We start from the raw sequence: 24,546 nt of genomic DNA, 5'->3' as shown, positions 1-24,546 counted from the left end.
AAGCAATAAGCTGAAATTGCTTAACAATCTTGGTATTCACCTCTTCTCTTAATAGCATCAAAGTAGTACTCAAAACTTTTGATAGAAGCTGCCTCAGTCTTTTAAAGCAGATTTTATGGATGTGACCAGCAACTGCAGAGTGTGTTTTATCTTCAGTCAGAATTGAAGTGGGTTAGGTCTTCATTCCCACTTATTCCCTTTCTCAGAGGAGTGACAACAATTAGGAACTATTTTTTTTTAGCAAATATGTTGGTTTAAGTGTGGATAAAATATCTGTGGTAGTTTGTTCCATAGATAAGGCTTATTAATTAATTGTTGTCTTTTTCCCCTCTCTACAGGAGAAAGAGGAGCAAAGGGTGAGAAAGGAGATGCTGGCATTGGCCAGAGAGGTGAAATAGGTCCTCCAGGAATTCCAGGTATGTTTTTTTCAGAAAGCTACACACACATCCACAAAAGTGTATATATATATATATATATATAAAACTCAGAACATTTACAAAAACAAAGGTCTGTTCTATGTTAGGTAAGTAATCAAGTTGACATAAATAATGGCATTATGCTATGTCCATAGCCAGTGGCCCAAAGGGAAGAAATAAAACACTAGCATCATATGTGGCCATCTTTGTTTCTTCAGCTTGATTGGCAAACACAATGACCCATGTCAGTAAGAGTTAGGTTAACTGACCTCTGGGACAAGTCCAAAGTGAGGCTTTATTTGCTAGGTACACAGTGTGGTGCCTTATCTGCACTCGCCAGAATCTTCTTGTGACCAAGATGAACGCAGAGATCCAGGCAGCTTCAGCCTGCTATAAAAGATTGTATCTAACACCTCTGTTTCAGGCATATAGCTCAAGCTTTATCTTTGCTGATAAACAAGAAGCAAATAAATTTTGTTTCTAATTTGTAATTAGGAGCCATTGATCAGCTTTACGTTCACTCTGCTTTGGTGGGAGAGGAAATTATGGAAAAAAAATTCATTACTCCATAGTCTGCATCAGGCATGCTGGTCCTGCGTCGCTTTAAAATAACAATGAATCCACTATACTTCACACAACGAGTTATCTCCCACAAATGACTCTTGCCTCAAGTTTTCCCATTCTCTCTGCCTCCCTGGGAGGACTAGATGTCATTGCCTGTGCAGCTGCACAACTTCAACAACATAGTGTGTTAAGAGCATAGCACAGTTGTGTAATCCAATTATACATATAGGATGGAAATATCCTATATTTCTCTATATTTCTCAGAGGAGTCATGTTTGCCACATTCTCATAGAAATATGTCAGCCAGACCCAAATCTGTGGAAGGTGATGCCTACATCCCAGTATAGGCAGTAAAGCCATCTCCTGTGATGCTGTACTACTAAGTACTTCACTCTGAAGTGCCACTCACCAAGGGCATTTTGTTTCTATTTTAGGCCTCCCAGGAGAGCCTGGCTATGCCAAAGATGGGATACCAGGACCACCTGGCCCTCAAGGTGAAGCTGGGGTACCTGGTCTCATGGGCCCACAGGGACCTCCGGGAGCCAATGGACAGTGTGACCCTGCTCAATGCGCTTACTATGCAAGCCTGGCTGCCAGGCCTGCCAATGTCAAAGGGCCCTAGGATACAGGGAGTATCCCCAGACTTGTTTTTAAAACTTGAATTCATCCAGCCTGCCAAGAGCTCTCAGATGTCTTCAACTTTGTTTCTTTCATGGGAGGCCTTCTAAAGCCAACAAATGCTGCCGGTCGGTCAGATTATTTTTATGAATTATAATAATAATTATTATTATCTCTGATGTGACATGTGAATTTGATCTTGTTTCTCTAACACCAGGGCATATTAAAACATTAAAAATGTGGGTTTTTTTCTTTTGAAGAGCATACAACATTGATGCGTTGTGTAGCAGTTTATGCAAAACCAATCTGATACAAATTTTTTTTTTCCTTTTTGTGGTTAATTCTTTCCAAAGCTTTAGCCTTGAAACTGAAATTAAATCCTGCACTGCGCAGCATGGGGCATTAACTGTGTAGTCACAGGACTGTGGTGCTAGCTGCCATCCACACAGAGGACAGGAAGATAAGGTCATGCCAAAGCTGGGGAAGAGATCTCTAATGCACTCAGTTCACAATGGACAGGCAAAGTGTTCCTTGGAAGATCTCTTTTATGTTTATTATTCTGTCCACAAAAGAATTGGAATTCTATAGAAGCCAATTTTTTGGGACCATGTGAAATCTCACAGTGAGGCCTGGATCACTGTTCCTCATGCAATAACTTCAGTAGATGAAGAGTATGTTCATATCAGATGGAGCTTGTCTTCCTTCTGTCTGGGAGATGCCTCTGAAAAAGCCACAGTATTATCCTCCATCAGCTCAGGGCTATCAATTCCACTTTTCATTGTCAGTGCACACACAGCTCTATCACTTCTTCACCCAAGAATTCTGCCAGACCAATGTCTTCTACTGTTAAAAATCTCAGGAAGCAAAGTGTCACCTGACTTCACTGTTCTGAATGATACACCATGACAACAACTTGGAAAAGCTGTGTTTTAGAGGGAGGTGAGAAATTAGTGGCTGGTTTTCATCTCTGATGAAAAGTTCAGAACAAAGAGGTGTTCAGAAATTGTGTTTGAGAGTGAAAGACAAAACTCAGACACAGGCCGTTTTGCCTATCAGCTCATTGCCAAAATCAAGTTGGGAATTCACTGAAAAAATAAATAGGGGACAGAGTCTGAGAAGACATTCACAGCATTCAATCTAACTTTCTGACAGAGACACATGGAAGAGCCAGATTTCCAAAACTCTTCTGAATAAGCAGTTTGTATTGAGTGATCAGAGTAACGAACGTGATACAGACACTAAGTGCTGAATCTGTTTTGAAATCCCATCTGATCTTTTGGAGAGATAAATGTGGCCCCCTGCCCTGCTGGCATGTTCACCATGTGGCATGGTGCTTCCAAAGTGGCTAAGTGGCTAAGCCAAGCAGGAGGCACAGCTGTCTATAACCATCCCAAAATCAGACACTGTAGCTATAAGCCCAAAGCTGACTATTTGCAAACCTTGGAGTCTTTTTCTTACCAAGAAGATTAAACAGTCTTTTTTATGTAGATCTCAGTGGTGACATTTTTGCTATTTCCTATGCAAGTAAATTATTTTATTGGATTTTACTGTGATCCTGTCTGTGGAAAGACCAAGCAAAGTGAAAATATCATGAGGAGAAGAGCATACTGCTTTTTAGTAATTCTCAATAGTATATGTTACTGTAGTGCTTTCTATAGTTCAGTTTTATGCAAGCATGTTGATCACATAGTATTTAACATCATCATTTTTTCTAGTCCAGAATGAATGAGATTTTATTCCTCTAGTGGTGATGTAGAATAAGCTTCTTACTCAGGAGAGACCTCTCAACATGGTATGAGCCATTATTTTGAGTAAATATCATGGCAATGAGCAGGTTTTATGGAGGTCAGGCATGCTAGTTGTCCCATATTAATGTGACATGGTGTGATGAGTAATAAGCTGATGATTGGACTAGATGATCTTTTTCAACCTTAATGATTCTGTGATTCTATGATTCTATGATGTGAAACTCCCCAAATTCTGCATTGTGCATATTTGCATACACCATGAATGGCTCAGACTTTAATACACTCAAGTATACCATGTGACAGGTAAATATATAATGGTGCTCTATTGAACAAATTCCAGGGTCTTTCATCTCTCCAAAATGGTGCATTGGAATCTAGATAAAGGAAATAGGAGATTCTGGAGTTTTTGTTGTTCTGTCTTTTTTTAATTTTAATTTTAATTTTCTTTGATAACTCATTTCATCTGCAAGTCTCTCAAAGCCATTGCCAGCAGCAGTCTGTGTTAGGAAAATGAGACACATTGACATCTTCAAAAGAAATATTAGATTATTTAATAGAAATATCTATTTTATTGTTGCCTGTTCAGTCCATTCCTGCCTTTGTGTTCTGATTTCAGTGGATACCATTTCCCTGCTTTTTCTTAAACCTCGTTTCCTCTTCAGCCAGTTACATGACATTTACCAAGCACAATCTGTCAGTAGTGAGGAGTACGAGACAGTTGGTGCAGACTCTGCAGGGGTGCTTATAGCCACCCAATACTGTCTGCTAAACAGCTTCCGAGGCAGCAGTGGATGCAGGAGGTGAAAGATAGGGCAGAGGTAATGCGTATGGCTGCTCTACTGACCACTCTTGAACAAGATGAGGATGTGGCTTTTGCATCTCAATGTTCCTGGCTCAGAAACAAAGCATTTGGTACATCACAGTGAAGTTTATTCAGTGTCTGAGATTTAATCCCAGAAATGCACTGTTATTTTTGTATGATTTTTTTTTGGCCAGCCATCTGATAAGAGGGAACAGACTGATAAGATGGCATTAGTGAGGCAGAGAATGCATTGTCTATATGTTACCATGGTGCTAATGATACACACATCTTACTATATTGCTAGAGTGTTGGGTTTTTTTAATCAATTGTGTAAATTATTACAGCTATAGCAAACAAACTATTATTCCATTATACATTTCTCCTGTCAAATAAATAATTTAAAATTTTAAAGAGATTAATTTGGGTAAAATTGTTTTTGTGTTACTTTATTTAACAATTTACACTTGTATTCTGAACTGCTCTAAATTAGCTTTTTTTGGAGCTGTAGCAAGGGATAAATTATTCTCCTTCTTTGCTGCTTTTGAGAGGCTCATCTCATTACAATCTTGTGATGTTGTTTTTCTGAGCTGTCCTTTTCACACCTCTTGTTAATATGGGATAATTAAACTGTCTGAGGTTGAACTCATTTCCACATGTTTATCCAGAAATGTGTAATCAAAGCAAAATGGTACTGCTCAGGACTGAAACAAATGTGTGTGTTTTTCCAGAGCTGCAATAAAAATGTAGCAGCAGCTAAGCCTCGGATCTGTGCTCTGAGCATAGAACTGTCAGGGAGATGAGCACATCTTTTACTTTCTGGACTATTAAGAAAAAATACAATTAAAATTAAAAGAAAATAAAAAGAAAAATATGGAGAAATTTTGATCTTTTAATGTGAAAACTATCCAAGCCTTAACCTGCTACAGGCTGCTTTTTGGCAGCTTCTGAACAGGATGTGATGCTGATGCATGTCTGGGTATCATCATCTGAGAATGTGTTGGGAACCAGAGACACCGAGAGAGTACTTCATGGATTCGAGTTGGAAGGGACCCTAAAAGGTAATCTACTCCAACTCCCCTGCAATGAACAGGGGCACCTACAGCTAGGTCAGGGTGCTCAGAGCCCTGTCCCGGTCTGACATTGAATGTCTCCAAGAATGGGGCATCCACCACATCTTTGGGCAATGTGTGCCAGTGTGCCTCAGTACTCTTATAGTAAAAAACTTCTTCCTTCTACTTCCTTGATCTAAAAGACTTCCAGGTACAATGTAAGACCTGGGAGTATCCTAGATCTTCAGCGAGTCTATGAGGGAGATTATGTATATCTCAAATGAAGTGAGATGCTTATGTCTAGGTTCCTGAATCTCATGCTCAGAGCTAGGCTGTGACACCTGCTTTTAGGTGATTCCAGTGTGAGGTTTAGACCTTGGATGAGCATCCTAAAGTAATCAGCTGAAGCACTCTGGGCTGCATTACTTGAATTGGCCTGGTGTTGACAGAAGAGCTTCTGATAAGTGTGTGTCTTTCACCATTACTGGGTTGCTACTGGGTTGCTCATGTTGCTACTGGGTTGATATGGGGATGGATGTGTTACAGACAATGAGGTGTTCAGTACTATGGGAATGGCACAGGGAGATGGACAATGTTATGGCACCAATGTGTACTGTCCTTCTGCCAGGAAATAACAGAAAATAAAACATTGAGTTACTAAAAAAATCCGCTACCAGCTCTTTCAGTCTGTCAGACTGGGTAAAGGATGCTGCCTTGTGGCAACCCTGCACAAGGTGAGCATCCTAACATGAGGAGTCCTCCTTGATGACCCTGCAAAGCCATCTCTGCTTATGGGGAGAATCGTTGCATCAGCCATCTAGTTGCTTCCTGAATCCTAAGTTTGGCACTTCTTGTAGGTTAACAAGAGTCCGTCAGAGCCTGGGCTTTCATTTCATCACCTTGTACTGGTGAAGCTGTGTTAAGAAATGGAAGAATGCTTGCCCTCATCCATCTAGTTTAAACCTAGAAATCACAAATGGATTTTTGTGTCTTGACTTGTGAAATGTGCACAACTGATTAGAAAAGCCTAATTAGGCCTAAAAGCCTAAAAAGCCTGATGAACTTTTCATTATCCAGGTTGGTTTCCAAACAGATTTTCAGGCTAAACTATGAATTTATCATGCACCTTGATTTAAAACTATTGACTCTGGCATATTCTTATTGGAGTTGTGTGAACTGAGAGCGAGAATATCCTTCTGGGTCTCTAAATGGATCACGTGTTGAAAGTATGGTCTCCTTCTTGCAATTTTATTTATTGGACCGTAAACTGCATGTAGGAAGGACAAGGGAACAATGTGACAGAGAGGCATTAATCATACACTGACGTTCCTGATGAGACAGTGATCAGCATTAGGAAGAAGGATGTCCTGAAAGATGGAGCAGAATAGAACTTGCTGCCTTTTAAAGAAAAGCCCAGAGTCATACTTTTAGGGAGAAACAGTTCAATAGGGAGAGCAGTGCCCAGCATCAGAAAAGCCTTTCGCTCTAAGCACAGCTTTGGTCAGCATGATGTGCTGTCTGAAAGGCTTGGATTTTGATGCGGAGAGAGAAGAGTGTTTAAGCAGAAAGCAGCACACACAGCAGTTCATTGTGTTTCACAGGACAGACATAGCTGACAATGTATATTTAGAAACACATTGAGATGGCTTTTGTTCAAGTCTAAAATGCAGCTCATTGCAGGAACTTTTTCAGCATTCTTGGTGGGAATTGTATTTCAGTGTTATTTTTATGGTTAATTATGAGGTCTGTTATTTCTGGTCAGAAGCCTTCCTTTGCAAGTGAAAAAATCTCACTTGTCCTTTGTTATTATAATCATCTTTGATATATACATATATTTTCAGGCTACTGTACCCATTCCTACTTGTGAAAAGGTATTAGATTTCCTCTGTTTACCCTTTTTTAATGTAAAACGTACACCACTTCTTAATGAAGGTAACATAGCTTTCAGATCTCATTGACATTAATGGTGATCCTAAAGAACAAGAGTAACCACTTTGTGTCCACAGGATTTGCTCACATTGTTATCCATTCAGCTGTAATATTCCCAGCTCAATAGCTTGTAGTCTCCATCAAGAAACTACTGGCATTGCAGGTGCTTATAACTCAAAAACAGAATCACAGAATCACAGAATGGCCAGGGTTGGAAGGGACCTCAAGGATCATGAATCTCCAACACTCCTGCCACATGCAGGGCCACCAACGTCCACATTTAGTACTAGGCCAGATTGCCCAGGCCCCCATCCAACCTGGCCTTGAACACCTCCAGGGTCCGGGCATCCACAGCGTCTCTGGGCAGCCTGTTCCAGCACCTCACCACTCTCATAGTAAAGAACTTCCTCCTGACATCCAACCTAAATCTTCCCTTCCTCAACTTAAAACCATTTCCCCTTGTCCTGCTGTTATCTACCCTTTCAAAGAGTTGATTCCCCTCCTGTTTGTAGGCTCCCTTTAGGTACTGAAAGGCTGCAATGAGGTCACCCCTCTGCCTTCTTTTCTCCATGCTGAACAAGCCCAGATCCCTCAGCCTGTCTTCATAGGGGAGGTGCTCCAGTCCCCTGATCATCTTTGTGGCTCTGTTCTGGACCCTCTCTAACAGCTCTCTGTCTTTCTTGTACTGGGGGCCTGGACCCAGTACTCCATATGGGGCCTCATGAGGGCAGAATAAAGAGGGACAATCACCTCGCTGTCTCTGTTGGCCATCCCTCTTCTGATGGAGCCCAGGATGTCATTTGCTTTCTAAGCTGCAAGAGCACACTGCTGGCTCATGTTAAGCTTTTCACCCATCAAGACCCCCAGGTCCTTCTCCGCAGGGCTGCTCTCAGGGTCCGCTTCTTTCAGTCTGTATGGATGCCTGGGATTCCTCTAGCTCAAGTGCAGAACCTTGCACTTTGCTGTGTTGAACCCCTTCAGGTTCACCCAGGCCCACCTTTCAAGCCTGTTGAGGTCCCTCTGAATGGCATCCTTTCCTTCCACCGTGTCAACTGCACCACTCAGCTTGGTGTCATCAGCAAACTTGCTGAGGGTGCCCTCGATTCCGCCATCAGTGTCATTGTCAAAGAGCACTGGTCCCAAGACAGACCCCTGGGGGACGCTGCTTGTTACCGACCTTCACCTGGACATACATAACATATAACAACCTCTAAGCACTGGCAGATACCAGATTAGTGACATGGTTTTGTCTTATAGATGCTGAAGATGAATCTGAAAGAAATCCAGAGCTTGATTTCAACAGGATTAAGGCATTTGCATGCTGAATCCAAGCCAAGGGTTGGTTTGTAACAGCACCGAAAATCTGTATCTCAGGGCAAATCCATTAAAAAACAGAATAACCTAAATTGTAAGTTCGGAGCTTGAATTATGATCCTGAAATCCTCTGGTCAGCATTTTCTGGCTAGAGGGCTTTCAACTCTGCCCACCCATCTGTGCTGCCATACAGTTCCCCAGTGCTGGATACAAGGCCCCTGCAAGCTAAGGGCTGCAACACAGGGCTGAGGAGATCTGATGGATGGGTTATTGATGTTGGATGGAAAACTGGAGCATCACTCTTCCCCAGACCTGACCTGGTTGATCTTTTCAGGCCATGCTTATAAGGTATTTTGTTCTGCCTTTAATAGCCTTTCATGAAGAAATTTCTTCATGAAAAGCATTTTAAATTGTCATTCTAAGCATTTTTTATCTGAGAGACATATGAATTAGAGGATGAAATAAAAGAGGTGGCTTTCTCAGCCTGAGGCTTCAAACCCACAATTGTCTCCTTCTGGGAAAATGCCCTTCTCTGTACACAGCATGCTGTGCTGAGTGGCTTAGGATAAACCTGGTATTTCTCATCTCCTACAAAAGGTATGTTGTGAGGAATAAAAAATTCTTTTTAAACATGCCAGAGCAAGTTCAGCACAAGATCCTATCTCTGTGGTACTGAGGGTCATACACTCAGCAGGAGAGAGGAGGACTTTCAGATTTCAAAACCTATGCTTTATTGTGTTTGCTTAATGTTAAAGGCACAACTGCCCTGAGGGCAGGCCCTCTTCTTGGCTGCCAGCTCCCAGGCACCAGCACCGAGTCTGTCTTCTTGCTTCATTTACCACATGCTTTATCTTCAGTTGCAGTCCCCTGAGACTGACCAACATGAATTCCACAAACAAAACCACTTTATGTTTGCCCACCCGCTGTTTCACTTTCTAAACACCTTCGCTTCCTGAATACCAGCAGATCACTGCCACCAGCTGACTGCCTGAAACAAGAGAAAAAATCCATTAGGTGGGTTTTGTGTGCACTGCAGTGCTGGAAAGGAAGCACCTGGCCATGTGAGAAGGGCAAATGTTTACTCAGTGGGACGTATCTGAGCAACCCAAACACTCTGCATGTGTATTGTTAATATGCCTGGCAGAGAGAAAAGCTGACAGAGAGCTTCAGTCAACCAAGAACCTCAGTGGTTGCCCGTGGTGCAAGCAACAAATGATCAGTCACCACTGTGCTCTGGGTTCAAGCAGTTTCTGGTGGGAGAATGAATGCAGCCATGTCCTTCAGATGCACCTCTACGGGTCCTGATTTACACTGGAGATATCTCACAGAACACGATCCAAAGTGCAAAGGAAAGAAGAAACTGAAGATTTCAGGCAGAGATCTGGCATCAGTCCCTGCACAGGTCTTTGGGCTGGACCAGCTGCAGGCCCTGGAGATGAGTCCAGAACGAGAGAGCTGCCTGAGGTACCGCATGGAGCTGCTGCCCCACGAGATCAGCCGCTTGAAGAACCTAACCCTCCTCTATATGGACTCCAATAACCTGAAGAAAATCCCTGCTGAAATCGGTACCTTAAGGAACTTGGAGAGGCTGACGCTGAGCAACAACCACCTGAGCTCCCTGCCCCCAGAGATGGGGACCCTGCAGCGGCTGCACAGCCTCCACCTGGCCAACAACAGCCTCACCCACCTGCCCGCAGCCCTCTGCCAGCTGAGCAACCTCACCTTCCTGGACCTGAGCGACAACAAAATACGCACCATCCCCTCCAGCATCCGGCAGCTGGAGAAACTGGAAACGTTGCTGCTGCTCTTCAACTCGCTGGAAAACCTGCCCGAGGATGTCTGTCTTTTAAGGAATCTGCACACACTTTGGCTGGGAAACAACCACCTGCGATCACTTCCACCACGATTTGGGGAGCTGGTCAACCTGGACTGGGGGTACAACTACTGTTCCTGCAATTTTGAAGGGAATCCACTAGAAAATCCTCCCCCTGAAGTCTGTAGCAGAGGTTCCGAGGAGATCAGAGACTATTTCTTGTCGTTTCATAGAGTACTGGCAGAATAGATGACTGGGGTCAGCCCTTCAGCTGACTGACATGGGTTTATGCTGTGCAAATCATCTGCACAAGGAAAATGTGTTTCAGATGGAAAAATGTGGTGAAATCACTCTGTGAAGCTCAAAAGCTTCCTCTCTGCTGTAAGGTGATTTTTCTGACAGTCTTTTTTTGACACTAGTATTGAGTGATGGTGTATATCTTTCATCAGTTGTTTTAAGGACAGCTATAATCATTTCATTATTTATGGCTGTATAAATCTATCTCATGAAATGTTGCAGCCAAACGTTCAGTCAGAGAAAATGAACAGTATCGAGTCGGGGAGGATAGAGTCAGGTAAACACTTTGTGGTCTGTAAATAGAAGTAACAAGTTTGCACACCGAGTCAATGCTTGAGTCTGGGCTTGAACAAGTGCAGGCTGAGATTTATCTCAGTGTTTAATGCCATTCAGACTTGTGGATTTAGATTTGCTTCACATGGCTCAGAATTTCTTTACTTTTCATGGTATTTCACTGTTTTGCACTTGCAGAATCACCTCAGGGTTCTGGATAGAAGCAACCTATATCCAGGTTGCAGAAGGTAATATGCAAATGATGTCTCCATTGCTTTGGCAGAACATAATGTGTATCTTATCATGCTTCTCTTGAGCAGCAGCTTTGGTACGGAACTGTGGCTCTCCTGTGAAACAGCACATAGCTGGGGCTGGTTTGTCAATCCCTGTGGAGTTACACAGAGCAATAATGGAATGCGGGTAGCCCTCTAGCCCTCCTTTATTGCATGCAGCCCCAGCAGAAGGTTTCCACCTCTACCACGTCTGGAAAAGTGTTCAGAGATATTAAAATATGAGTATGCAAACTTTCTGCAAGGGAATATTTCTGAGCATTCTTGTTTGCAGTCAAAAAAAGGCTTCATCAGTGCTGTATTATGGAAATTTGCTGAGACTCCCTTCCTTTCATTTTACTTTCTCTCCCCTTAGTTTCTCATCAGTATTTTCTTCCCACCTACCCTTTGCTCTTGTTGGGTGTTTTCTGTCAGGCTGTTGCCTCTGTCCTTATCTTCCTTTTTCATTATTGCCTCCTCAAAAGCATCTCATTCCCTAATAAATGCCATTATTTGCCCTTTTTTGTCTTTTGTCTTTTATTTTTTATTTGGCCAGTGTGCAAAAAGCTGCAACTTCGTGTCTTTCCAGGAAGGAAGGATGGAATTGGGCTTGCTGGGATCTGAGCATGGGCTTCCAGGTTTTGTGGAGAGAGGGACTGTTGGTGTGTGAGACACAGATATACGGATCATTAAGTGTGTTGTTCAGGCACTGTCTTCTCCTTGGTCAGCAAGAGAACGTGGGACCAGAACAGATGCTGAAATTGTACCGAGTAACAAAACACAATGGCAGATATTCTTGGCATGGACTGATTTGTACAGTGCTCTGACATTGGGTCTGGCCCTGACCTATGTGCTGTGAAGCTTTCAATCCAGTATCACCTTTTCGTGATTTAGTAACCAGATTTGGTATAGGTGTAGTATATCACATTGCAGTAAATTAATGCATGCTAATGATGGGCATGCAATAATGCCTCAGCAGCTTCTTTCTTTGTTTTCCTGCAGGCAATTATTTTTAAAAGGCTTGGAGGCAAATTATGTGGCACAGGAAATAAAAGATTAAAGGGATTATATTGCCTTGCTTGTTTGGGTCTTCTGTGGCAGCATGAAGAATCAGAAACCTGTTTACTTTTCAAAGGAGATTTGCAGCATGATAGGAGACTGTACGTGAAGTAGCTCCTAAAGCTGGTCTTAGGTAAGATAAAGGGTGAATCAAGGTGGCAACACTAAAGGCACTGAAGGACTTGAGTTTTGTTTCTGTTTCTATCATTGATTCATTACATGGAGTTGAGCAGGTATTCTCAAGGTCTTCTTTTGTATTTGCCTGTTCTAGGACAAGTGTGAGACTGAAATTCTGTAAGTGTGATCTTTTCTAGAGACTTAAATCTTACACACTGAATCTTGCCAGGGCAGCATCTTTAGCCGTGTGGTAAGAGGGACACTTTCTCATATCCTCTTTCAAACCATTTAGATCCTATCTTGCTGTCTCTCTTCTGCACTGCACAGGATTTGGTTTTGAAGATCTATTTCCTTTCCCTTCTGCTTCCTGGTCACCCATTCCCAAATGGAAGCTTGCTTGGGAAATTTGCAGCATCTCACAACTTTAATTTTTGTTTTTGGCCAACAACATTTCAAATAGAGTCATAGAATCATAGAATCACCAAGGCTGTAAAAGACCTCCAAGATCATCCAATCAGTCCAACCAATGTCAGAAGTTTCACACTGAGGAGTCGAGCTCATTCCAAAGCCAGTCAGAGTTTACTTTATCTAGTCCTTTTCCTCAAAAAACACTGTGAATTCTAAAGCATGATTACATCCATTAACCATTGAGCTGTTCCTCCTGGTAATAAATTGAGACAAAAAGGGGGTTAAGGCCTACAAGAACATGGAATCTTTAACAGATAGTGTTTTTGCTATAACCTTTGCTATAGTTCTTCAGTCTGTAAGGATGAAGAGAAACTTCATGAGATCAATGCAAGTGAGTTGCTTGGATAGACTGAATGTCATGCAGCAAGAAGAAATTCTCCCTCTGTATCATGCTGTTTGATGCCTCTTCACCTCTCTTTGTGTCCTGGTGGCTTTCAAAATCTAATTTCCCAAAATGGAAACCCCAGTAGTGCGTAAGTGTTGTAGTATTCCAGCATCTGTTTTAGTGGCTTAGTTACACAGAGCAATAACTAGATCTTGGTGTTGTCATTAAGATGGTATTAAAATCTAATCTCAAACTGCTTATTCTTTATTTGTTGTACTATCTGTATTGTTGCTAAGCACTCTCATTTTCATCTGTTCATTAAAACCTCAAGTGTTAATATCAGCGAAGAGCAAACTGCTTGGATATGAGCCCCAGTGGAAAGGCTTAGATGTATGCCTGGACCACCCATACTTTGTGGAGGAGCATTTGTTGAAGCTGACATTCAGTACTGATGGAGGAGCATTTGATGAAGCTGACATTCAGTACTGATGGGAGTTGTTCATTTACTTCCCTTCACTCCATACCATACTGCAAACAGACCAGCATTGGAGAGCATGGTACCCTGGAACTGCATAGACTTTTCTTTGCAACAGAACAGTAATGACATATAAAAGCAGTGAGTGAAAAAGGCTCCAAATAGAATTTCAGAATAATAATATATGTAAGGGCAGAGAGCTCTTTAATTTAACATACAAATGTATGATGGTCACAGGCTACTTCAGACTACAGATAAACTGCATATTTTTAATGCTGAAAAGTTCACCTGAGAATATGACAGATTTTCCACCAACTGAAGTCTGTAAAATCCCCAGTCTAGCTGATCCAAAGGTTTGATGGTAACACCCAACCTTGTTTTATGCAAAATGAAGCTTACAAGGACTTTTTCTCCCTTTGAAATTACATGGCTACAATCTATAGCTGCTGCAAATCTAAAATAATAAGTCTTGTACCTCAGCATGAACTTCTCGGTTTTCAAGGGATAAGAGCAATGCTGGAAAAACTGAAGGTCACTAAGCCAGGAGAACTGAACAAACGGCTCTTATATTTGGTGCTGGTGTTGTGGTGGTAATAAAAACCAACAAAAGTGGTAGTTAATATTCTCATTCTTTTTTGGAGTCGGCAAAAGACTTCCAGAAGCACAAAAAGAAAACTGTCTCTGAATTCCTTTCAAGTGGAGTATGGCACCCTCCAGTTTTCCAAGTCTTTGAAATGTCTTGTGGTTGATCAGTCAGTTATATTTCACATTAACAGACAGAAAAAGAAATGCCCCTTGGCACATCCCAGAAAACAAAATACACTTCAAATCATGTCCTACACACAATGCAAATGCATTTGACATCTGAAAGAAGGATGCTAGTTTCTGAAGGTGTAGTTGTTAAGGGGTCTGTCCTCAGAAGTTTTCTATGAGTTCCCTAGTCTGGGAGGGTATCCATCAAAGAGGCCACCATCACTGACCACTGTTTCTCTTAGGTGGACCTACTCCAATACTTCCTGCCTACCTCCATGGTCAGTTGTCTTGTCTCAGAAGTGAGCAGTCTAACTGTCTCCCACAAAAACCCTGTAATGAAGCTTAGGAAGTGTGGGATAGATGAGTGGATAGTGATGTGGACAGAACAGTGTCTGACTGGCAGAGCTCAGAGGGTCGTGATCAGTGATGCAGAGCTATCTGGAGGCCTGTAACTAGCAGTTTTCTCTGGGGGATAGGTGCTAGGTGTGGTCTTGTTCAGCATCTTCATCAATGACCAAATAGTTTCAAAAAGAGCAAGTATAGAGTCCTAAACCTGGGGAGAAATAACTGCATGCATCAGAGCTGGTTAGGGGATGACCTGCTGGAAAGGAGCCCCGCAGAGAAGGATCTGGGTGTCCTCTTGGACAACAGGTTAGCTGTGAGCCAGCAGTGTGCCCTTGTGCCCAAGGAGGCCAATGGTATCCTGGAGTGTATTAAAAAGAAAGTGGCCAGGAGGTTGAGGGTGGTAATCATTCCTCTCTACTCTGTCCTGGAACACTGTGTCCAATTCTGGGCTTCCCAGTTCAAGAAAAACAGGGAACTGCTAGAGACAGAGGGTCACAAAGATGATGAGGAGCCTGAAACATCTCCTTTATGAGGGAAGTCTGAGACACCTGGCACTTTTCAGTCTGAAGAAGAGGAAACTGAGAGGCATCTTATCAGTGCTTATAAATATCAGATGTGAAGTGGATAAGGCCAGGCTCTTCAGTAGTGCCCAGTGACAGAACAAGGGGCAATGGGCAGAAACTGGAACACGGGAAGTTCCTTACATACTTGAGAAAAAACTTCTTTGAGAGGGTGACAGAGCACTGGAACAGGCTGTCCAGAGAGGTTGTGGAGCCTCCTTCTTTGGAGATATTCAAAGCCCACCTGGACACTCTTCTGTGCAACCTGAAGTAGGGAACCTGTTCTAGCAGCGGGTTAGACTGGATGATCTCTAGAACTTCCTTCCAATCCCCACAATTCTGTGATTCTGTGATCAAAAATTATGATTTTTTTTCTGATTATTTGGCAGTGAGTCAAAGAGGTTCAGGTCTGGCAAGGATCAATTGGCTTAATTATTGATTGCATATGATCAGTCCCTGCTAAAGGCATCAGATTCAGGGCTCCCTGCATTTGGGAAATGGTACCACAGGAGATGAAAGCATGCTGTCATAAGTAATCTGTCATGCTGTGTCTTTCAGCACACCAAATTACAAAACAAGTCTAAATAACATATCTAATGAAGATCACTCTAAACAGTGCAAAGAAAGATACTAGACTTCTCAAGTGTTCTGCCCATGAGCCAAGAGACAGGTAGTAAATGTGCTTAAATAAATACCACGTGTGATCCATGGAGTTCTCATGCGTCTGTTTGTTAAAGATCTCAGCGGCTGTCAAGAAGCTTTTTATTTTTCCACCACCCTAGGGAAACTGTAAAATGTGTTGTCATTCTCATTGCATGCAAACAAACTTTCCTTGAGCAGTTCAGGAAAGAAGAAAATAGCAGGTGTGGAAAAGAGTGATGCGGCAAGCAAAGTCCAGATGGAACAGCCCACACTGAGTCCTTGTCTTGAAACTCACTGTTTTTTTGTTTTTGTCAGACTGATAGAGCCAGCATGGAGCTCACTGCAGCTGACTCCCAAAGTGATCCTACACTCTCTCATCTGATGCATGAGCTTTAGGAGGGCTTGTATTCCGAATGTTGTGATGACTCTCACATCAAAGGTACTAGTACAGTTGCAGTTAGACTGTTAGCACCAAGTTATGTCTTAAAGAGGAATTGTTCCATTACTTTGCAAGTGTCACTGTTGAAGTTTAAATTGAAACATCTTCCTGCAATTTAAGCTTGCTTCTGTTCCATTCCCCAGAGACTTAGAAAACAGGTTGTTTTTTATTCCTGTTTGCATTAACTCTTCTATGCACCTGAGGATTGTTGAAGAGCTTCTTATAAGGCTTGTTAAAATTAAGCAACCATCAAATCTGTCAGTTTTTCTGTTTTCAAGCCACATTTTCTTCATCTCTGATACCACTGTTCTCTGCATAATTGCTGCCTACCTTTACGAAGATGTCACTTTCAAAACTGAATAGAATGAGGTTGTTCCAGCCTGAAGTTGTTCCAGTGGCAAGCCAAAGGACTAATGCATGTCTTGAAAGCTATACTCTGTTCATGCTGCTTTGGTGGTGATTTGTGTTTTTTCACATCATCGTGACACAATTTGGCTTGCAGCCCACTTTGACAACATGATTCACTATGGTTGTGATATTGGCAAATTTTGATGTTGATGCATGCACATAATTTTAACTTTCTAACCTTGCACTCATACCTGCTGAAATGCAGCTTTCCAATTCCTGATCAGGTTATACAATTTTTGGAAATCATTCTGAATTCAAATCCTGTCTTCCCATACTTACATTGCCTCTGAGCTTTATGCCATCTGAAAATTTAATAACCACGCTCTCACCATCTAATTTGATAATGAAAACACATACCAGAACTCGTTCCAAAACAGATCTGGCTGAATTCCATTTTCTACATCCTTCCACTCTGACAAAGCTCTGCCTATAACCTCTCTAACACATTATCAAACCAGCTTTGCACCCAGTCTATCACTGTTTCATCTTGACCATTTACTGCTGTAGCCTGTTTCTGAAAATGGCACATGTGGACATTTTGGAAACCTTAGTAATGGTGAGATTTGTGACTGCTACATTTCCTTTATTCTTAAAGCCTGTTACCTTGCTAAAAGTAGAAAATTAGATTAGTTCAACACAATTCATGGTTGTCAAATCTGCATGGGCTACTTGTCCTTGCTGCTACGTGAAGCAGATGCTGGTGCTACTTATAACCTTGTAGGTGCTTATGAAACATGCATTTGTTCCAGAAGTTTTGGAAGCCTGAAGACAGGTTATAATCATTTCCTGCACACCTCCTCTTCCACTGTGCTCCCTCCATCCCACCTAAAAAAAGCTCACAATCAAAAGAAAAAGACAAAGGAATTACCATTTAGCTTAGACTTTACATGTGACATGCTACCATGACTTTGTGGCCCTACACAGGTGCCTTGTGAAACCTTGTGAAGTTATCTTCACTGCAACCGCCACTTGCTGCTTTACCTTCTGCAGAAAGGCTTAGGGCTGGTTAAAGACCGGGACTCCAGTTGAGCTCATCAGAGCACAAGCACACACATATTGGAAGAGTTTGGTTTACTCTACGCTGTGTTATACCAGATATGCTTTGGGTGGCCTCATGCTGATAGTGGGGGGCTGCAGCTCTTGCAGTTTGAGTATTTACTCATTCAATTCTTCATTCAATGCATTTCCTTTGGTGGTTTCTGTGAAGGGTGTATTGTCCTGCTCGTGTTTCAGAGAAAATGCAGTCACCCAGAGAGTGGAAATGACACAAGTCTTGAGATATCCAACTTGTTCTGATCCCGTGTTCTCAGCTGGGAGCTCTCCTGGCTCTTCTTGCTGCACAGCAGAACTAAATAATCCTGTTTTCAAACTGATGTCCTTAATCGTTGCTTAGACTCAAAACAAAAAGAGTAGCATACTATTGCTAAAAGGGCAGCAGTAAACTGATAGTTTTGGTCCTGAATAATCAGCTTCTGCATTGCTCACAATGTGTATCTGTGTGTGTTCCTTTGGCAGCTACATCACCTGGAGAATCTCTGCACCATACCTACCATTGTAAAAAGGCTCTTTCAGATCAGCCAGACACCTTCTTTTCATCTACATAAAAAGAAGATTCCTTTTTGTACTCAGCACTACTACTGGCTGTTGAGAAGATCACCCTTTGCATTAGGTCTGTATGCTCATAGAAAGAATAGAAGAAAAATGTTAGCTCACACAGGCATAGTATCTGCCATTCAAAGACCTATTGCTTCTGTATGGCTTTCCCACATCAAATGCTGCTAGATTTGAGCAATTTTTACATGTCTACATAGCAACAACAGCATGGTTCTGGAAAATACTTGCAAAGTTTCATTTTCAGATATGACAGGTTTTATCCAGACTGAATAACTGTGGTTTGTTTGTGGTTTGTTGTAAATTATTCCTTCTAATACTTTTCAACTCTGAGGATCAAAATCATGTCCCCAATTTCCCCTTCTAGGGAAATCCGACTAGGAAGAATTTCATGGCTCTGTAGATTCCTTTGCAGCTAACAAAGGCTACCTATCTCCCATCCAAGGAGTAAGACTTAGTGACTCTGCTTGTTCCTTCCAGTTCTGTTGATTTTGTTATTGTTTGGAATTTAAGGGTTTTGTTTGTTTGTTTGTTTTGTTACAGTATCTGAGAAACTGCATCGCAATTTAACACCAGTTTTGCACATCTGATGAGATTACTAAAAAATCTCATTTGCTGGGTTGTTTTTTGTTTTGTTTTGGTTTGGTTTGGTTTGGTTTGTTTTTTTTCATTTATTTCCTGGAAAACTTTTGTTGATCTGGCTGAAACTAGAAAAGAAAATGAATGAAATTATATGATGCTGAGAGTATGTATGCATGTGGATTCTGCATGCTCATTTAGAGGAGCCAGAAAGCAGATGTCCTATAGAGATTCCAGTTCCTTGCCCTGCTGTAATATGCTAAGCACATTACAGTCTCTTCTGGGTGTCACTGTGTTCATGCCAGACCTTCAGATGTTTCTTTAGAAAGAAAGGCTGATAATGAACTGATAAACAAACATTAGTGCTACTTAACTAGTAAGATTCTCACTACAAAGAGCTCACATATCTGATGATTGGAAAGATCTTATGCCAAAATGATCCTCCTTTCAGGAGGACAGCATAAAGAATATTCTCCAAGTATTTTTCAAAATGAAATGTGTTTTTTAGTCACACAAGTTACAAGTACTACCCTGTCCACTCAGGAAAGGTGGAGGGAACTGGGATTATTTAGCTTGGAGAAGAGAAGTCTTCAGGGAGACCTCATTGCATCCTTCCAGTACTTGAAAGGAGCTATAAACAGGAGGAGGAACAGCTGTTTATGAGGGTGGATAGTGATAGGACAAGGGAGAATGGTTTTAAAATAAGATGGGAGATTTAGATTGTCGGCTCAGTCGAGTTAGAGAGCTCTCACAGTTTCTTGTAGCATCAGAATAGTTCTCCGAATCCTTCTCAGAATAGTTCTGCTTTACTGTGTTCAACATACATCTTATATACCATTCACTTACAAGCCAGAAATTCCTGTCCCTCTAATCAGTTAATTGGCCCTATCTTCTCCCAAACAACAGTGAGAAAGGATCTTAAGTAATAAGATTAACAATGCATACAAAAAGAGCCTCTGTTTACCCTTAGATGCAGACAGCTGCTGTTTGCTCTCTGTCTTACACTCCAGACTCCCAAGGTTTCACAGTGATAGGGTCTATCAAGGAGTCTGATAAACTCTTTGGTAACTCTCTCACAGTTACATCTTCCCCCACATTAAGTTAGATATTAGGAGGAAGTTTTTTACACAGAGAGTGGTGAGGCACTGGAACAGGTTGCTCAAGGAGGCTGTGGATGCCCCATCCCTGGAGGCATTCAAGGCCAGGCTGGATGTGGCTCTGGGCAGCCTGGTCTGGTGGTTGGCAACCTTGTACATAGCAGGGGGGTTGAAATCAGATGATCATTGTGGTCCTTTTCAACCCAGGCCATTCTATGATTCTATGATTTCAAAATCCTCGTAAGTTTGCCTTTAACTTTTCTCATTGCAGACTATAGTAACAAGTCTGCAAGTATTATATGTGTTATATGCCCGGAAAATATAGACATTGCTGCTGCAGACAAACCTAAGAATGTTTTGGTCTTATCTCTATGATAAAGTGAGATTCATCAAGTTAAATTCATATTTTCACAGCCAGAGCTGCTTAACTGGAGGATCCTCCAGGAACTGGGCATCCTGATTCCTTTATCACTACGTGTTCAAAGGAGGGCAACAAAGCTGGTGAGGGGTCTGGAACACAGGCCATATGAGGAAAGGCTGAAGGAGCTGGGAATGTTCAGCCTGGAGAAGAGGAGGCTCAGGGGAGACCTCATTGCTCTCTATAACTTCCTGAAGGGAGGCTGTAGTGAGCTGGGGGTCGGCCTCTTCTCTCATGTCATTAGTGATAGGACCAGGGGGAATGGTTTCAAGCTACGGCAGGGGAGATTCAGGCTGGACATGAGGAAGTATTACTTTTCAGAAAGGGTGGTCAGGCACTGGAATGGACTGCCCAGGGAGGTGGTGGAATCACCGACCCTGGGGGTGTTCAAGGAAGGGCTGGATGTTGTGTTGAGGGTCATGGTTTAGTGGGAGCTACTGGGAATAGGTGAACGGTTGGACTGGATGATCTTTTAGGTCTTTTCCAACCTTGGTGATTCTATGATTCTATGATTGCAGTTATTAGCTTCTAGTGCTAACTGGGCAAACAGTCTCAAAGCAATTCCCACTAGGGACCTTTTCATATGGCACCAGTGCCATGTACGGGCAGCCTTGCTGGTGCTTCTTGGAGGAAAAATGGGGACAATGGGATCCCCAGAGCAAAGATGCTCACTGTTCTCCAAAATGGTTTCCTTGGACAGGATGCTCTGTGGTACGATCTGCTCCCGAAGTAAGGCTGCTCTTCTGCAGTCACCTATTAATGAATAGATCCTGGCTTAAACTTACAGCTGTAATCTGTTCATGATAAGATGCAGTCAGCTATCAGATTTAATAAACACTGTATAAAAATAAGCAATCTCAGCTGATGGAACTATGCCCCTCACTTTAACTGCAGCCAGAGATGTCCAAAATGAGCTTTCAAAAACGGGGGCCAAAAAAGTTTTGGAGGTTATAGAAAGGTGTTAGTTACTCAGAGCTATACATGCAAATCTATGCCTCTGCTCCTCTGGTGAGTGAATATGGCTGAAATTTTTGGCTTCTCCTATCTACACATCTGGAAAACAATCTGGTGAGTTCAACCTGCTGGAAGCAGAGCCTGGAAGCAACTGCCTGTTGTTTGCACACTGAGCACGAAGGGCAGAACTCACAGATGGATTTTCCTCTAAGTTTCCCTGGAGGTACAACACTCCCCCACACAAAATTTTCAACAGTGATTACAGTCTCAAAAGCAAGATTGTATTAAAACAACAGAATGAGGGCAATAAAAATTTTAAACTCGAGAAAACTCAGAGTGAGACAGAGAGAATAAAAATTGGTTTTTGAACATAGCTTCTGTACTGGCAGTGGAGTTCCTTATTTAAGATTTGTTGTATTTCCAGTAATCTTTCAGTAGCTTCTGGGATCACAGCACACTACACATGTACCCTCTGAAGTAGTTTCTTTTCATTCCTTATTAGCCCTGCCTCCCTGGCCCCAGCACGGCCATAATAGATGAGATCGAGGGTTATCTTGCACCATCTGTGCAGTACTGTCTCTCCAATTACAGCCATAAAAAAGAAGCCCAGAAAAAAAGAAGGCAGAGAAAAAAATAATAATAATAATAATAAAAAAAAGGAATATTACACATTGAAGTGTTCTCAGTTTCTGAGCATTTTTAATTTGGGGAGACCTTGGTCTGTTTCAGCATGTCTGCTTAACAGATAATCTTAACCAATTTCCTTTCCAAGTCTTCCAAGGGGCAGACTTGTGCAAACTACTTTTGTCCACATTTTTGGCAAGATATTTTCCAGAGCTGCAGCCCATTTCTTTGATGATGACCTCCACAGGCCACCACTCCTTGTGACCTTAGAACAGCTCTGAAGTCAGTCCCCATGCACTGTTTTCGGCATTTCAGCACTGCAGTACAAAAAAAAAAAAAAAAAAGCATAAAATTATTAGGGTGCAAAGGAGAACTACAGAGATGGTAAAGGGTATAGAGGGGAAGATGCATGAAGAGCAGCTGAGGTCCAGTGGCTTTTTCAGCCCAGAGTGGAGGAGCTGAGGGGAGACCTGATGGCGGCTGCAGCTCCTCACAGGGAGCGGAGGGCAGCGCTGAGCTCTGCTCTGTGTGACAGCGACAGGGCTGAGGGAACGGCATGGAGCTGCATCAGGGGAGGAGAAGCTGGGGGTTAGGGAAAGGGTTGCACCAGAGGGCAGTAGGCATGGAATGGGCTGCCCAGGGCAGTGGGCACGGCCCCGAGCTGCTGGAGTTCAGGGAGTGTTTGGGCAGTGCTATGACATAGGGTTTGGATGTGGGGTGATCTTTTATGGAGCCAGGAGTTGGACTCCGAGATCCTTGTGAGTCCCTTCCAACTGAGGCTATCTTATTATTCCATGATTCTGAGATTTCTTGTTGCTTTTATTTTGTTTTAAATAATCTCCCCCCTCCAGTCTTCCCTTCCTCTCTTCCCTTGGCAATTTTTGTTATTCAAAAAATGACATTTCTTTTGCAATTAAAAGAACAAGGACCCTTTTAGAGCAAATATGTAAATTTAAACTAAACATATTTGGTCTGAACTGCAAGGCCTCTGTGGGATAAAGAACATCTCAGTAATATTAAAAAGCAACAATTCAGTCATCTACTAAATAAGTGCAAGTTAGATCTGTAGTTAAAACTGCTTTAGTTCCACGCACTTCTGAGCAACTGCAGCAATTTACTGCACTTGACCTTTAGCATGAGATTTAGAAAGGAAATGTTTGACATTCTGCTCTGTTTGCAAGAAGCCTGTGAGGCAAATAAGTAATACTGCCTTCTTTTCCAGATTGTTCCCTGAATAGCTTTGATACACTGTTAGAATTCAGAAACCTTGATTTCTTGCTCAGAGGTCTCTTAGGAAGAGAGAGATGGCCATTGAATGTACTTAAAATCATGAACCCAAACTCTCCTGTTTTCAAAATTTTCCTTAAAGTCCTTCAAGAATTATGCTGAGAAGCAGCACAAATCTTTTCTTTAGGGAAAAAAATCTATAAAGTGTGTTAAAACAGGTGGGCATCTTTCTGTCACAGAGGTGAGTGTTCTGGCTTTGTTTGTTCCAGCAATTTGTATGATTTGGAAATTAGTCCTAAATTTCACATGAAATTGCCTCTGCAGGAATCCCATCATACATTCATTGTGTAATCTGTAGCAAAGAACTGTTTTTTTTTCTAAACTGTTCACTGGAAAGTGGTGCTGGCTATATGTGAAGTCATTATGGAGCACTGATTATTCTGGAACTCAGAATCCTTTAAATAATGGATGAGAAGAGCAGTGATTTTTTTTTTTTGTCATCTTCATTTTACTATAGAACTTTAATGTACATATGCAGACACCTGCATATAGCTTTCTGTCTTCTGTCTTGCTAAAACAAAATGGGAATTTTATTTCTGAAAGCTTTCAGAACTCTAACAGCAATGCAGGACAATCAATGTACTAAAGCACTACGAAGTACTTATACAAGGCAATCTCTCCAGTTTATAGCTCACTGTCAGATGAATCTCACGTACTGCAAAGTGTGCTAGCAGAGTGCTGCAAAGCTGCACACACAATACCTGCAGACATGTTTGGGTGTGATAATGAGCACCGAAGGAAAAACGACCAGTTTTCAGGATGGTGTCTGTCAATATTATGAGCTAGGTGTTTAAGAAATTGTGTTGCATTCATGCAATTAAATACCTAATTCCAGAAGTTGGTGTGTTACACTGGCCATGTTGTATGACAAATACTAATCTTCCCTACAGAGCCATGTCTCTCAGTATTGATGAAGAAACAGGCTTGCTCTTTAATCTCCCCAATGGTTTCCTGTTTGATATTTACTGAAAACATGACAAATTAATAAAATCATAGAATCATAGAAATACTAAGGTTGGAAAAGACCACTAAGATCCAACCAACAACCCATCACCACCATGCTCTCTAACGATGTTACTCAAATATAATTAATTAATATAATCAAAATATCATATTGTTTTCATAATTACTTCTTGAACTGTGATTCCTTGCCTAGTTAGTTCATGAAGGAAAGCAAAACCGGTATGGAACCGTGGCAGCGGGACTTCAGACTTTTGCACACGTATAGATTTTCCAAGCTAATATCCAGAATGAAAATGAGATTTAGATAAAACTGTGCTTGTCCCATTGTAC

At 41.9% G+C, this 24,546-nt stretch overlaps 1 protein-coding gene and 1 long non-coding RNA gene across 2 annotated transcripts in view; one reads left to right on the top strand and one right to left on the bottom strand.

Annotated features, from left to right (window-relative positions):
* COL22A1 (collagen type XXII alpha 1 chain) overlaps positions 1 to 6,076 on the top strand; it is a 225,347-nt gene extending 219,271 nt beyond the window's left edge. The window contains exons 64-65 of the mRNA XM_052703565.1: positions 339 to 416; positions 1,415 to 6,076. Coding sequence (XP_052559525.1) covers positions 339 to 416; positions 1,415 to 1,602 — 266 coding nt within the window. The 3' untranslated portion in view covers positions 1,603 to 6,076. The remainder of the gene's footprint in view (positions 1 to 338; positions 417 to 1,414) is intronic.
* LOC128090871 (uncharacterized) overlaps positions 1 to 24,546 on the bottom strand; it is a 579,571-nt gene that overhangs the window by 484,076 nt on the left and 70,949 nt on the right. The gene's annotated exons all lie outside the window — the stretch shown is intronic.

Source organism: Tympanuchus pallidicinctus, unplaced genomic scaffold (assembly GCF_026119805.1).
Source record: "Tympanuchus pallidicinctus isolate F22 unplaced genomic scaffold, pur_lepc_1.0 scaffold5, whole genome shotgun sequence".
NCBI lineage: Eukaryota > Metazoa > Chordata > Aves > Galliformes > Phasianidae > Tympanuchus > Tympanuchus pallidicinctus.
This window is presented reverse-complemented; position numbering and strand designations above follow the sequence as displayed.